The following is a 12,940-nucleotide window of genomic DNA, read 5'->3' as shown; positions in this document are numbered from 1 at the left end:
TTCCACAGCTCTGGTTGTGTTTGCTTATGGTGTATTTAAAAATTCCTCTTTTTCTCTCCTTTATGTTTGCTGGCAGTCGATTTTTTCATTGATACATCCTTTCGCAACTGTCTGCATCTTATAACTGCTAATTCACTGCTGCCAGCTTCCCCTGGTTTTAATTTATACAATATGTTTATTTTTACTGCAATTTTTTTCTTTTATTCAAAGCCAAGATAATTTTTAGCTAAAGACGCCTTCTTTTATGATCGCAGATTTATGAGATTTTGGCAAAGCCTTCTTAAGCTAGCTGTAATTACTCTCCATTGTTTTTGTTTACATTTCCCCCCTAATCAATTTTTGCTAATAATCCCTTTTAACTTTTGGAAATTGCCCCTTTTCCACCTCCGGGTGTGTTTTCTTTTTGGTGAGTGCAAAAATCTCTTCCCACATACGTGTAACCGGATTATGGCTGTCTCTACCTATGCAACTGCTCATCCTCGGTTCATTGATGCCCTCGTCTTCAGCTCTCAAAATGAGGTTTAATTCTGCGATTACCCGCATCGGTTGTATTAGTTTTGTGACGGAAATGAGTCTGCACAAGCGTTGGGGTCTCCAGGATCCCATCCCAGTGGCAGCCTGGACCCTGGCGTGTGCTCTCCCCCAGCCCCGTGAGCAGCAGAGCTGGTTCATAAGCTGCTGCCACCTTCTCCAGGCTGGTCTGCAGACCTGCAGATACGTCCTGGCGTGGACGTTCCCCACTCCCGTGCTGGTCCTTGGTCCCCTGGCTCCTCGATGCAGCCCTTGTGGGTGATGGCAGCTCTGCTGCAGTGCAGATGCAAGTCACGCCTGAGATTTCAGCCCCGGAGGGGCTTCTCTCTCCTTGCAGTCCCACAGCCCATCTCCTGCCTGCTTCGGGGATGCCCTTTCCCGACGGAGGGCAGCCGGCCGGCTCCTGCCGGATGGGCAGCGCTGTGATGGATGGATGGATGGAGCACGTCCCTCACTTGGGCAGGGCCACCAGCGAGCAGGAGCCTTGCGGCATCCACTGGTGGAGCATCCCCTTGGTTCACTCTGCTGCCTGGGGAGGTCGTGTTAGTGTGTAATGAATTAGCTGGGCGTGAAAGAGGAAGCCCTCTCTGTGGTGAGGTATTGAAGATGGGGTTTTCCCAAGGAAGGAAGCATTTGCAGCTCACTAAAAATACCCACTGCCTGCAGCTACCAGCTCCGCTCTGGCTTTATCTGCAGCGGGGGGGCCCGGAGGGGATGCAGGGTTTGCGTTCCTGGCGTGGCTGCGAGCAAACCCCTGGAGATACCAAAGGGATGGAGGCGGAGAGATGCTCTGGCCTCTGGAGGGTCTAAGAAGGAAGCCAAGCTCCTTGTAGGGATTTTGGGATTTCCTGCGTCTCTCCCGGGGAGAGGCTTCCTGTGGCCGGGGGCCTGATCCGAAGCCCCCCGCTGCCACGGCCAGCCCAGGGCATGGGGCATCCCTCTGTGGCTTGGCAAAAACAAGCCTGCAGCTGGCCCTGCGGTTCCTCCCAAGCCGTTCCCGCTTGGAGCTGCCAACCAGAAGCACATTTACAGCCTGTCAGTAAAAACAGTGAAAAGCAGGAATACTTGGCTGTCAGGTAGATGCACGGAGCCAGACGTGCGCGGTGGAGGGCATCCCCGCTCAGCCACGTGCTCTGCGCGCTCGGCGGCGGAGGGGGTGTGAAAGGGGATCTAGGGCTCTGCGTGGCAGCACCAGCAGTGCCGGAGGAGCGGGAGCATCTGCGGGCACCGGTGTTTGGGTGCCTGGACGCATGCGGCGCAAGTCGAGGGCTGCTTGATGCTTATTCTTTGCTGGGGGACTGGTGTAGCCTGGCTGCCTGTGCAGCAGTGCCTGCCTGTCCCTGCCTGTCCCTGTGCTGCTGTCACCTCCCTGCAGCCGCCCTGAGCTCTGACATGAACTTGTTGCAGGGGACTGGCTGGAGCCAGGGGTGCTCAGAGCAGCCGTCCGGGCTGCAGGCAGGGGCTGGGTCGGGTGGGATGGGCACACCAGCGCAGCCCTCCAGCCCTGGACAGCAGCTTTGGGCATCCCTCTGCTTCGGGCAGCTCCCCACATTGCTTTGCAAAGACCCGGTCATGGAAGAAGTTAACCAGGTTAATCTGCCAGACTTATTTGGCTGTGCCAGGGCTAGTCCTGGTCTTTAATTCTCCTTCGCTGGACCCTGGGCCTGCCTCCCCTTGCCCCTGCCGTGCCAGCGGCTCTGTGTGGCCCTGCCTTTACAAGCCAGGCACAGGGCTGTGCGGCGCAGCTGCGCGTCGCTGCGTGGTGGTGGGGCTTTTGCTAGAGCTTTGGCTGTGTGTGGAGATAATATCTTTCCCCCGTAAATGTTATTACCCTGTATATGTTCGGGCGGGGGGGAGAGGGGGGGTCACCATCTGTGTTTTCCAATAAAAGCAAATTAAAATTGAAGCCCATTAAGGATAGCTCAATTGGGATGCTGAGCAGGGCTCCGGAGCCTGCTGGGAACAACTTGCTTGCAGCCCACGCCACCATGCGGGGTGACAAAACCTCATTTAGTGCCAGCAGCGCTGGGAGGTGGGACGGGGGCTCGCTGTGCACGCTGTCCCCGCTCCGGGTGGGGGTGGCGGGTGGCACTGGCCCCAGGGGGAAGGGGAGGCAGAGCTGGCCAGAAAGCCATGCCCTGGGCTCATGTCCCGTCCCCGGACCTCCTGGTCCCCTCATCCTTTCCCCTGGATCTCCTGGTCCCCTCAACGCTCATCACATTGAATGATGGGCAGGGGTTAGTGGGGAAAAGGGATGGAGGTCATGTGAGAGCCGAGCACGTGCCCTTTCCCTGGTGATGCTCTGCAGCCTCTGGGCTTCCTGCTGCGTCCCAAAGCTCCTGAGGTCACCTTGCCCCTGTGCCCGGGGATACAGGAGAGTGGGTCTGGGGTATCAAGGGGACTAGGTGGTGTGGCCCTGCATCCTGGGCATTGTACCTTGTACCAGTTGGCCCCAACCACGGTGGTGGGAGCAGGTTATTATGTTATAAAACGACTCTTTCCCCCAGATGCTGCAGTCAGGACCCGTATGTTGCGTCGGCTGCTGCACACCATTGGTAGTGGCTCTGTGTTTGGGCTCCAGCAGTGGTGGCCATGTGTCCATCCGTGCTACGGGGTCAGCCCCTTATGGTGGCTATGCCATGGTAACAGCTGGACTGGGGCTGCCGGCTCCTTCGGGGCTGGAGCACCTGCAGAAAGAGCTTGTGAGCATGGGGTCTCCAACCTCCCAGAGTGTCCCTGCTGCCCCTGGAGAGGAAAAGGGACCTGGAGTCTGTCAGGAGGGACATGGTCCCACTCCATGTTCCTGGGAGACGGCTCGGTGGGGAAGTTAGTCTTTTTTGGACTGTCCTGATGGGGTGGATGAGGCTGGATGTGGGTGAGGAAAAACGCTTGCGTAACCCTGGGGTTCCCTCCTGCAAGGTGTCTTGCAGACGGTGGGGTCGGTGCCACTGCAGGGACCGAGTCATTAGCGCTGACAGTAGCAATGGCTGTTAAACGTCTGCATCTGTGTCTCCTCTGTGTGGCTACCGCATTCCCGGCAGCAGCAGGAGGGCCCCTGCTCACTGGCATTTAGCATCTGCATTGTCTCTTCCTGGCAGCCTGCCCTCGGCTGAACTCGGACCACCTACAAGTCCCGGCTCCTTTTGGGACAGATGCTGCCAGCAAGGACCGTGGGTCCTTGATGCTGCTGGAGCAGCTTTCTGGGGTCTCTGGTGGGGTTATCAGGTTTCTGCTGACCTCTGGGGCAGACGGTGTCAGGAAACTGGGGCCGGAGAGGATGCATCTGCAGCGATGACTGGGGGCAGTGTGGCAGCCGAATGGAGCGTGGTCCTCCCTCACACCCAGCTTAACCTGCTTCTTCAGCAGAGGCCCCAGGCTGAAAGATCATGAAATTTGAATTCCCAGCCCCTCTCAGCTGAGAGCCAGAGCTGGGCCGTGTCCCTGCTGGGTGGGCAGATGAGAGGGGCAATCCTTAGCGCTTGTCTGCCTGGCAGTGGCGGTGTCTGGATGGGCTGATGGTCAGTTGGGTGCTTAGAAAGCAGGACATGTGCTTGGATGACTTGCAGGCCCCCTGGGGCTGTCAGGTTGGGCTTTCCCTTTGGTTTTGAGCTTTCCAGCAGTGGAGCAGCCAGCACCATGCTGGGCAACGCCTGAAATGGCCGATGGCTTCGGAAGAGGGAGAAGAGGGGCTGGGAAGATTTGCTGTGAAGCTGCTCCTCCCAGTGTGCTGCTTTGGGTCGTGGCCGTGCTTGGCCCTGGTTCCTGGCTCACCCGTTGGCATGCTGCATGCCCGATGGCCGGGTGCAGCTCTGCTCCAAGCCCTGCTTTCCTTATTTCCCAGTCCAGCAAGGGTTGGGAGCCAAGGGCCTCAGTGCCGCCCCCCCCCCCCCCCCCACCGTCTCTGCACAGCAGCATCAGCCCTGGGTTTGGTCCCCTGAGGATGGGTCCGGTGACGCACATGGTCAGACAGGGTGTGGGGGATGAGGGGAAGGGTGAGCTCTAGGTGGGGATGGGGCGAGCACAGCCCAGCTCGTGGCAGCTCCCCTGGTAAAGTGCAGAAAAACGCAGGGGGAATTTCCAGTGGGGTTGCTGGACTGCTGTGCTAAGGGCAGGGTGTCTTGGGGACATCCCTTTGTTTGACACCAGGCCTGTATCTGAGCATCACAAGAAGCTGAGCATCACCCAGTAGATGGGTGAAGGCGTCCCAGCAGGCACTGCTGAGCCCTACCAGCTTCCAGCACCGTTCCCTGCTCCGCTGCTGGCTCTGGGGCTGACTCCTGTTTCACAGGGCTTGCAGGTGGGCTTGGCTGACGTCCTGGTGAACTGAAGGGCCAGGAAGGCTCCATGGCTCCCCAAAAGTGGTGACATCTTTCCCTTGCCAGCGCTGTGCGGTATCTCTGGGCTCAGGCCTCCCTGCTCTGTGCCTTGCTAGCCCCCAGGACTGGGGGGCTGGCTGGCAGGTCAGAGGTGCTCTGGATGATGGAGATGGTGGACATCACTCTTATTCTTAGGTGTCTGAGTCTGTCTGGACCTAATTTTTCAGGGAAGGGTGTTGAATGACCAGGTATCTGTCTGCTGGGTCCGCAGCACTGGGACCACTGGCATGACCTGGTATGGCTGCCCTTGGGGTGGCCTTTGGGGCTCTGGGTGCGGGGTGGGATGCTGGCAGTCGCCGTCCCAGCTCAGTCAACTGCCTCTTCTCGCTCCCTATCAATCACTCTCCCTCTTGGAGTTTAAGTGGATCCCTGAGTGAAGTATCCAAAATATCCTGTAGCCACCGGCTCACAATGCAGCGTGCTGTTCCTGCGCCAGCGGGTCGGCCGGGGGGGGATTGGGTTTCAGTTTGTTCCGCTGGCCATCGGCCAGGCAAAGCAAAGCTCGGGGCTGCAGAGAAGGGCCACTGGGTTTGCTCAGCCCCTCTCAGCTCTTGCTGGCAAAAATATTATAATAAGGCTCCAGTAAAGCACAGGAGGCAGAGAGGGGCCTTTCAACTTCTGGAAGGGTAAACAGATCTGCGGCAAGGGCTCCTCGGGGCGGGGAACAGACGGGTTTCTCATTAGCCGCCCCCCCTGCATGGGGATGCGGTGGCTGTGCCTGAGGCCAGGCTGGAAACGCAGTTTCAGGAGCCCATGTGCCTGCGCGGAGGAGTTTGTCCCAAGCTGCTCTTGCTCCACCCGGCTGGGCTCGGGCACCGAGCCCGCTCTGCAGTATCCCTCCAGCCTGGACTGATCTGATGAGGTGCATTAGGTGGGCTTCCAGGTCATGTCTGGGAGATGGAGACGAGGCACGGTCTTCCCACCGTGTCTGCCTTGGGATGACTTTGCTTCCAGCCCGTCGGAGAGGTCTGGGCAACTTCTTGCTTGCTTTGCACGTCCAGCACTGTCCAGAGCTGATGCGATCCTGGGTCAGAAGCTCGCTCCCTGTGTTAGTAATATTGTACCAGGTTTAAAATGCTGGCAAGTTTCCTACCCTGAGGGAGGAGCTGGCGTGAGAAGTGAAAGGGGAAGGGAAAAAGTTGTGGGTGGAAGAATGAGGGTGGAGGCTCCAGCTATCTGTGGGGCTATTTATTTGTCCAGCTGTTTCTTTATCTGGATGAGTTTTGAGCCTGTGAATGTGAAGGATTTGCCAGGACTTCTGAGAAACTCAGGGCCAGATGCTCTAAATTGGTCTAAATTGGCAAAACTCCATGGAAGTTATTTTTCCGGACAGAGAGAAGTGTGTCTGCAACGTGCACAGCTCCTCTGTTAATCCCTTGCCCCTCCAGCCTCTGCCATTGTCCCTTGGTCCTGTCACTCTCCATCCCCAGTCCTGGCCATCCCCCTGCCAGCACCCAGAATGATCCCAGTCTTGTCCTTCCCTCCCAGGCCTGCCCACCAGTCTCAGTCCTGGTGAAGACCACGCAGAAGCGTAGGAGTCCCCACCCAGGTCATTGGCATAGCAGATCATCAGCTTGACGGCATCTTAGCGTCGCTGTTCAGCATCTGGAGGTGGTGGTATGGTGGTGATGATGCATCTTGAGATGCCAAGTGCTTGAGCCGGAGCCCTGGCATGCCCTCGTAGCAAGCAGCAGTGCCGGTGATGGGCCCCAGCGCTGGCAGAAAGTTGCTTATTGAAAGCATCTTCAAAGTGAAAAGGACAGGCACTTATCTCCTAACCGTCCCGTGGGGAGCAGCGCGGTTTCTGGTGGGAAGCAGGCCAGAGTTGCGTCTGCTGGTTTTGAGCAGCTGCAGGTTTATTTATAATGCCGTGGGTAGCATGTGAATCTGCAGATAAACACGCGGGAGGGAAGAACACAAACAACAATATTGAGAAAATGCTGCTCTGGAGAGAGCATTTCACTGAGCTGCAGCTATCGCCAGCCACCAGAGATGGGCCGGGGGCCAGACACCCACCCCTGCCTCTCCCACGTGGCTTTGCTCCATGGCGTCACTGTCATTGCCGGGGGGTTGCTCTGTCCTGGGTGCCAGGAGGGGTCTTTATGGGGCTGCCGAGGCACCAGCCCCGCACCCTGTTATTTGGCACTGTGAAAGCATTGGCTGTGACAGCGAGCGAAGCTGCCGAGTTTGCTGGTTGAAGCAGGCACCTTCTCCTCTCCATGGTTGGCAGGGCGCTAACAGTTGGTCTTAGGGTTGCCCATCCAGAAATTGGTCTGTCTTTGTTGTTCCCAGCCCAGGAGTTGGTCCTGTTGGGTGCCTGGAGCAGGGTGTGAGCATGGGGCAGCCCGTAGATAGGATCAGGACACCTGCTGGGTGAGATATGGCCATGGCAGCCCACCACGGGTCACCGTGGGTGCAGAAGTTGGAAGAGGCTGAGTCCCGTTGGGACTGCTGCGGGTGGAGGAGCTGCCTTGGAGTATGGTGGGTTCCCATTCCTTGGGGCTTATCACGCCTCGTGTGGGGCTCGCACCTGTAGCAGAACTCTGTACGACTGATGTCTTGGTGCCTGGAGTCACCCACGCACTCAGAGATGTCCGTGGGTATCTCCTTGGCTATCATACCTTGATGGCTAGAACGAACCAAGGCGACCTCCTGCCCAGTGCGTGCTCCTGCAACGCATGCTTCTCCAGCTCACCCGGGATGGGGAAGGATGCAAACAGTGCAAGATCTGCTCCTCTTGGCAATTACTCTTCAGGGGCAATTACCTTCCCTGGGAAAATTGAATCTTGTTCTCCATGTGTCTTACTGGTTTCAGCTCCCAGGCAAAGCTGTAGCTGCAGTTTCCCTCACAGGCTAAGGAGCTCTGGTTGCTGCTACTTTCTCCCGGTGTAGATCCTTGCAGACCACAATCAATCATCTTGCAAACTCCTCTTTGATGAGCTTCCGCAGTCCCCCTGCAGCAATAAAAAACCATCCAGCTGAAGGAGGAACAGACCCCGGGGGAATGGGGGAATCTCAGCCTCTCTTGCACGGCTGAGGTGGGTGGTAAGGCCTTGTCTTGCTTTCTTAAACCTTCCTGGTTTATTGGTTGCTCGGTCGGACTCCGTGCCAGCACTTTCAGGATGGGATGTCAGAGCAGGGCTTGGCTGCGTCTTCATGAGGCCTTCCTCCCACCGCAGTCTGCCTTCTTGCTGTGGAGATCTGAGCAGGTCTGAGCCTGGGAGAGAGGCAGAGAGAAGTCCCTGCAGATGAGGGATATGTTGGACATCGCTCCTGATTTTATTTGCTGGAGAAATGAATTAATGCACTTCTTTTGTCTGGCAATAAGACACTTCTCAGGGATGAGACAGTGGTCTTCCCTGGAGGACCACGTGGTCTCCTCAACCTCAGGTAGAACGTGAGCGGTGCTCCTGGCCACCTGGGCAAGACACCTCTGGGGCAGGCTGTAATTTGGGCAATAAGGTGTTTTGAAGTCAGCCATCAATGGATGATGGAGCAAAGCCATTGAAACCCATCCTGGCTTCGCATCCCCTTTTGCAGTCAGTGCAGCTAACCAGGTTCACTGTGACTCATGGGGACCAGTTATTCACAATTTTCTGTAATTCAGGCACCTACTGCTGAGTGCTGACATGCCAACCCATCCCCAAATGCCCTTCAGACAGGGCAGCAGTTTGGTAGAAAAGCTGTGCAAAAAGGGGAGCACTGGGATGTTACAGCTGTGTGCAATGGGGATCACGGTCTTGGGGTCCACCCTACACAAAGACGGTTGAGAAACAGGAGTCTCAAAGAAAGGAACCCATTTTAGGGTGGAAGAATAAAGAAGCTCAGCTAATTTAGTTATCTTGGAGGTGATTCATTTGCCACCCTTAAGCACCACGAGAGGGAAAGAGTTTTAGGATAGCAGAGTCTTTGTGCCAGTAAAAGGGAATCTGATAGCTGGCAGCTGAGCAGTGTAAATTCAGACTAAAATTAATGGAAGATTTTTTTTTTATGAGGAGATAATTGACCATTGGAAAAACCTGCTTAAAACCTGCAAATTTCTACTCCTCCTTGTCTTGTGTCAAAACAGGCTGTCCTTGGGCCAGCTGGGGTGGAGGTGTAGCTCCAAGGAGAGGCGCAGTTCTTCAGCCGAGGAGAAGGGGCAGCGGCGAGGGCCGTGGGCCGCGTGCTCCGCAGTAACGCACCGAGCACAACGTTGCCGTTGCGCTGAGTTTTCATTAAATAAAAGGCTTTTAAAAAGGCAAAATGCTTCAAAATATTCTTTTTATTTGGGGAATTGTTTCTACCGTTTTAGAGCGTATCTTCTTTTACATTATAGTCACTGCTATTAATATACTTACTATGCACCAGTCATTGATAGTTAAGATAAAGTAACAAATTTAAGGGTTTTTTTAAAGTAATGCAGCTTCTAGCTAGCACTGGGTGAAAAATGTTGTTTTCCTTTCAGATCAAAGTGCCACTGGTGTTTTAATGAAAAAGCCAGATCCTCTGATAAAATAAACACTATTATTGAACTATGTAAACAAATATTCAGTTTAAAAAGAAATTTCATAAATCTGAATGACAACATTTCGGGACTAGCTGTTTTCCAGAACTCTTCCTAGTGGGAAAATTTGAAAAGAACTATTTTTGCTTTTTACTTTTGGAATAAAACCAAATTTTGAAATCCTGGTTTCCTGTGAACTGGAAACCGCTGGCTCTAACCAGGAGTAACGAACAACCCACAGTCTGAAAACGATTTGCTGCCAGAAGTAGGTGCAAGGAGCGTATTTGCACCGAGGCACTTTTTGGCGTGCCGATGGGAAAAGGGGAGTTCACGTGCGCTGCTGGGAGGCTGAAGAGCAGTCGTTTCTGCATCCAGGCTTGTCTCTGAAATGATGGGTCTGCTCGAGGCCGAGCTTTTCTTTCTTCATTTTTGTTCAGCGTAGTGGAAGTGGAGAAGGTGGAGATGCTTTGGGGGATTCGGGGCAGGACGCTTGGTGAGGAGCAGCAACAGGACGCGGTTACAGCCAGTAACCGTCCATCCCTGTTGTGGCCATGGGAACTGGCACCGTTGGTGGGGTTATAGGATGGTGGCTGGAGATCTCGATTGCGTCGAGGTTCTCCTGGTTGAGCGCTCTCAGTGCTGACGCGGAGGGGGTGTACATCTTGACCATAAGGTGCTTTTTCTTGAGAGCTGCAGAGCCCTAAAGCTGGCCTCTTTCCCTGCCAGTCCTGCAGTAACTTGGGAGGGCGGGGAAAGTGAAGCTGCAAGCTGGATTTTGGGTTTGTGTCTCGTGTGTGCGTGCGATGGATGCCTTCCAGCATCCCTGCAAATGCGGTTGGCGTCCCGAGTGCGTGTGCTGGGATCCAGGGCAGATGCACATCCTCTCTGCGGCGCGGAGGCACATAATTTCTTCTGTGGGCATCACCATGGTCTCGGCCACAGAATCACTGACTGTGTGCTGGCCTGCACAGTCTGTCCCACAAGCATCACGCTTTTCCCGTGTGCAGCCTTGGTGTGTGGAAGCCTTTGGGGGTGATTTCTAAACCCCATTTCCTAAATGCTTGAATATTGTCCTGTTTTTTCAAAACATCAGCACTGGGCAAGGTGCAGAAAAGTCCTCGTGTTGCAACAGAGGGTGCGACCGCAGACCTGGAGGAAGGACAAATAGTCAGACTGTGGAAACCACTCATGGAAGTGCCTGTCCAGTGTGCTTCTGACGGGGCGGCCGGCCTGTTCCCATGCTGGATGGGGAACACCTACACACATTAGCCCAGGGACTGGGGGACCATAACTTGAGCATCCCTTCTCATGCCATTCGTGTGGTGTGGTTAGGCCAACCTGTAACTATTTGGGGTGGAAAAAGACTTCAGTGCTGGAAGCGTAATGAGCTGTAGAAAGGACAAGGAGACTTCACTGCCGCATGGCTTAGGGAGACTTTCCCTGCTCTGTGCTGGTCGGTGGTAGCATCTCCTGACCTACTTCAGCCCAAATCGCCTGGAAAACCAGATTTAACGTTGGTTTAATTTTTTAGTACTTTTAAGTCCTAAAAGTGCTGCTCCTTCCCGTGCGCTACCGCATCTCCAAGGATTCTGCCTACCATGCAAAAGGCTGAGAAACAAATATCCCGCTTTTGCAAAAGAAACTGGAAGGTGAGGGAGGAAACCCCCTCAGGCTGGGCTCCTTGTCTGCAGCAGCAGAGCTGCTCCGGGGACGTGGTACCCTGATCCTGGATTTTGAGGAGGAAAGTCCAGCTGGGCTGGTGGGTGGAAGAGCATGTCCCCCCGTGCATTGCAGGAGACAAGGGGGCCAGGTAGCAATAGGCAATGGATGGGGAAGCAAATCTGGTGGAGAGACCCCGATGCCAGGCTCCTTCCCGGCTGAGAGCTGGCCAGAGGGCTCGGCGCAGGCTGGGCTTGATGGCTGCAGTCCTGGGCTGGCTCCTCTCCACCTCTTTCCCCTTCGCAAGCCTCAGGCCATTCACCGGACGGCCACTGACTCCTTGTTTCACCTTCTTCCTGCAGAGACGCTGATGGACTCCACAACAGCAACGGCAGAGCTGGGCTGGACGGTGCATCCTCCCTCGGGGGTGAGTTATCCTGTCGCTTTATGGGGGCCAGAGCCTGGTGTGGGGTCTCCTGCTGCATGTGGACGTCACCCACTGAAGCAGAGTGCCTTGGCCATGTGAAAAGGTCTAGTGTGAAGAGCACAAGAGAGGATGACAGTTGAGGTTTCCAGTAGTTTTCTAGGAGGTGACGCTTACAAAAACTACCCTGGTACTGGGGGAGTGTAATCCTTACCCTACAGCATCAGGCCAACATGATGTTGGAGGAATCATACTATCCGAAAGCTAGCCTGCAGCCAGTTAAAAATCATGGAGAAGGAGAAATGAAATGCCAAGGCCACCGTTGTCTGTCCCCAGTAGCTCACTTGTTATCCCATTGCCGGTCACTTGTAGCAGAAAAGGATGAGGGCATTGGCCTGCGAGGTTGCACCCACAGCAGCCATTTGATTGAGCCCTGAAATGACCGTCCAGCATCCCTGGCATCTCATGGAGGGACATTTGCTGGCTCAGCAGCAACTGTCCCTCCGCTTTACTGGTGCCAAGAGTCCCCTGAGCCACATCCCAAGACCACCCAGAACAGGCTCCTTTAAAGAAGAGCTTAGACAAGGCAGTGCATCTCTGCACCCTTCCGCTCACGACAAAACCGGAGTGGCCCCAGCCACCTCCCTGTCCCACGGGGTTTGCATGGGGCATCGAGGTGCTTCAGAGCATCTCGCCCTGCTCTGGCTGCGGTGGCCGGCAGCAGCGTGGAGCCCCAGTGCCCAATACCCCCAGCCTGCTCCCTTGGGCTCGAGTGGCCCAATCCAGCCTGGCCAAACTCTGGAGATGCTTCCCATCCCCATGCGCGGAGGTGGTAGCTCAGGCTCCATCCACCCTCCGTGGGGGCTGGATGAAGACGTTTCTGTGGACCTCACCCCGGGGCTGACAGCAAGCCCCCTCCCCGAGCTGACTTGGCAGAAGAAAAGAAACAGCCAAGAAAAGCCTCCATCGGGGAGATTAAACCCAGCTCCTGAGCAGCCTGGCCGCCCAACCGCGCTGGGGCGCGGGCGCTCGCGGCACCGGTCCCCCATCACCATGATAAAGCCCCACGCCCGCCCACGAGCCCGGCCGCCCCGCCAGCGCCGGCCTGGCCGCCGAAGGGGGATGATGGGTGCACAATAGGCGGGAGCAAAGGTCAAGTCTTTTTCTCTCCTTGCCCAGCCTTTCTTGTTTGCGGTGTTTCCATATGTAAAGCATGCCTTGCTCCCGGCTCCCCAGCCCTGCGGTAATGAGGCCTGGGCCTGCTGGAAGCCGTCTCCCCGTATTATTGTGCTGCCGCCTTCTTTTGAGCTCCCGGCATGTTAATTAGAGAGCGAGGAGAAAGGGAGAGGCTTCTAACTAAGCATCGAGGAAGCGCAGGGGCTGGTGCACAAGGGTGACTTTCTCTCCCAGCTGAGAAAAGGGAGCTCGGGAGCCCCCTGCTCGCTGCCGCAGGGATGCGGGAGG

General features: G+C 55.7%; 1 protein-coding gene across 4 annotated transcripts in view; it reads left to right on the top strand.

Annotated features, from left to right (window-relative positions):
• The window catches only part of EPHB2 (EPH receptor B2), a 131,801-nt gene that overhangs the window by 26,825 nt on the left and 92,036 nt on the right, over positions 1–12,940 (top strand). For all 4 annotated transcript variants that reach the window (XM_087755184.1, XM_087755182.1, XM_087755183.1 and 1 more), the window contains exon 2: positions 11,415–11,479. In XM_087755184.1, the coding sequence (XP_087611310.1) occupies positions 11,415–11,479 (65 nt within the window). The remainder of the gene's footprint in view (positions 1–11,414; positions 11,480–12,940) is intronic.

Source organism: Nipponia nippon, unplaced genomic scaffold (genome assembly GCF_047370975.1).
Source record: "Nipponia nippon isolate SJK-2023a ecotype South Korea unplaced genomic scaffold, ASM4737097v1 scaffold_19, whole genome shotgun sequence".
Taxonomy (NCBI): Eukaryota; Metazoa; Chordata; class Aves; order Pelecaniformes; family Threskiornithidae; genus Nipponia; species Nipponia nippon.
This window is presented reverse-complemented; position numbering and strand designations above follow the sequence as displayed.